This window comes from Halyomorpha halys, unplaced genomic scaffold (genome assembly GCF_000696795.3).
Source record: "Halyomorpha halys isolate HHAL.00 unplaced genomic scaffold, Hhal_1.1 Scaffold19.1, whole genome shotgun sequence".
Lineage (NCBI taxonomy): Eukaryota > Metazoa > Arthropoda > Insecta > Hemiptera > Pentatomidae > Halyomorpha > Halyomorpha halys.
The window spans coordinates 157,864-159,925 of record NW_027115129.1 but is presented as its reverse complement, the minus strand read 5'-3'; the positions used below and the strand labels follow the sequence as shown (position 1 = coordinate 159,925).

General features: G+C 30.5%; 1 protein-coding gene across 10 annotated transcripts in view; it reads left to right on the top strand.

The window, feature by feature from the left end:
- Nucleotides 1-2,062, top strand: part of LOC106681193 (uncharacterized) — a 307,220-nt gene that overhangs the window by 302,553 nt on the left and 2,605 nt on the right. For all 10 annotated transcript variants that reach the window (XM_014421417.2, XM_014421403.2, XM_014421396.2 and 7 more), the window contains 2 exons: nucleotides 218-381; nucleotides 1,560-1,772. In XM_014421417.2, coding sequence (XP_014276903.1) covers nucleotides 218-381; nucleotides 1,560-1,772 — 377 coding nt within the window. The remainder of the gene's footprint in view (nucleotides 1-217; nucleotides 382-1,559; nucleotides 1,773-2,062) is intronic.

Here is a 2,062-nt window from a genome sequence, read left to right as displayed (position 1 = left end):
ATTTTTTTTTCTCTTTCTTTTGCAATTCAGGATAAATCCAATTTATTTATTTTTTTTTAATTTGATATTTAAATTTTAACAATATTTTAAAAATTTATACCCCATATTATGCATGTTTATGGGTTTCCTTAAAAAATTCAAAATTTGAATATATCCACTTTTGCATCTCAAGTATGATCTAATTTGTTTTTAACTTTTATGATTAATGTTATATTAGGTGCGACCAAGCGGAACCCAGCAAGATATGATGGTGAGCATTATCGAGAGAGGGCGAATGCATCGGGAGAAACCACCCGACTACGATGCAGTCGCAGATCTCTCACCCCCTCCTAGCTATGACGATGCCATCAGGCTGTCACCAGCATATCTTCCAGCAACTAGGTTAGTATTTATATATATTTATTCTTAAAAAATCTATTAAATTAAATATAAAAAAATAAATGTATATCGCAACAACCCATGAAGGGTCAGAGATCCAGTACTTCGATTTTTCCCCAATTAAGAGTACTCCCTTCATGAGGCTGGATGGACTCAGGAGGGCTCCTGAACCCACAGGGTTGACTCACGACTACAGTAACAGAATACATAATTATCTGTTACTGCCAGATTCAAATCCGGGTCCATGGAGTTAGTAGCATAATGACTTACCACTGAACCACGCTGCTCCATTTTATTAATATATTACATATTGATTTTATGTTTGAGAATATACTAGTTAGAAAGAAAGTATCTTTACTCTCTGTTTGAAATGTTTAAACATGCTATTTCTTTCCAGTTTATTTACATTCTCAAATTATTTTTGTATTATTATTTCCCTGCACAAAGGACCAATATATAAGAAAAAATAAAATTTGTAACTCTTTAGATTAAAAATTCTGATGTGAAAAAAATATTGTGGAATTAAAGGTCAAAAAAGTTTTCATACACTCTTGAAACTGAAAATATATAGAATTGGCTATGGAATTGAGGTGAAAGATGGGAATATTTATTTTGAATCAGTTCTAAGATCATGAATAACCTATCATAAGTAAATTAATTTGTACTAACCAAATGAAGACTAAAGGGAAGAATGGCTTAAATTGATTTTTTCCAAAAATGAGATGAAAATCGATTATAATAGATTTTTTCATGACGAACAGGATGATTAAATCCAAAAAGGGGAAAAATGACTTTTTCATTTTTTAGCTTAGAACTGTGTTGGAAAAAAGTGTACTAGGAAGAATGGTTCACTGTGAGCGGAACTGGGGAAAAACGGTTCAACTTTCCCTCCCAATAACAAATACAAAATAACCACATTATTTAATACTTTTACTTACTTTATTGCCATATTGGTCATTTTTCATAGGGAAAAAAATTGCCCCATAGATTTCGCTAAAAAAAAAAAGATACAGCAACTCATTTTCTTATAAGGTTTTGAACTCAAAGCAGTAAGGAAAGAGAGAGTGAAAATACTAGATATTTATAAATTATTTTTATGAAAAAGTTAATTAATTTAAATTTGTTTTATTACTATTCATGAACAAGTTTCTATTACCTAAAACACTATTATTATGTTTCAGCCATGCTTACACCTCTCATACCACCCAAGAAAGCGCTCCAGAATACAGCGTTACTTGTACCGTAGTTGATGAGACAGCGCACACAAGTAACGAAGCCACATCTTCCAACGATGCTTCGAACGACAACAATAAATCAAAAGCAGACTCAGCTCTAACGAGGGTGTTTAGGTTGAGCAGTAGGTTTCTTAGGCGTTCCCAGTCAAACGTTGATAGGTAAATTTTGAATAATTGTTTTAACAACCTGTATATTAAGATCAATATTAGTCAAAATAACAGTATAAACTATTTTCTAAGGATCATATATTCTTCTATATTGCAAATTCTGCTACGTTTAAGTGTTCTACATTAAAAAAATTTTTTAAAATAAGTGTTTAAAAAATTATTTAATGTACATTTTCAAACTTTAGACAATAGTTACCATTGTAACACAATAATTTGACAATATGGTAACTATTATAATATACATATATAATATTATAATATACATAAGAATGCATAACCCT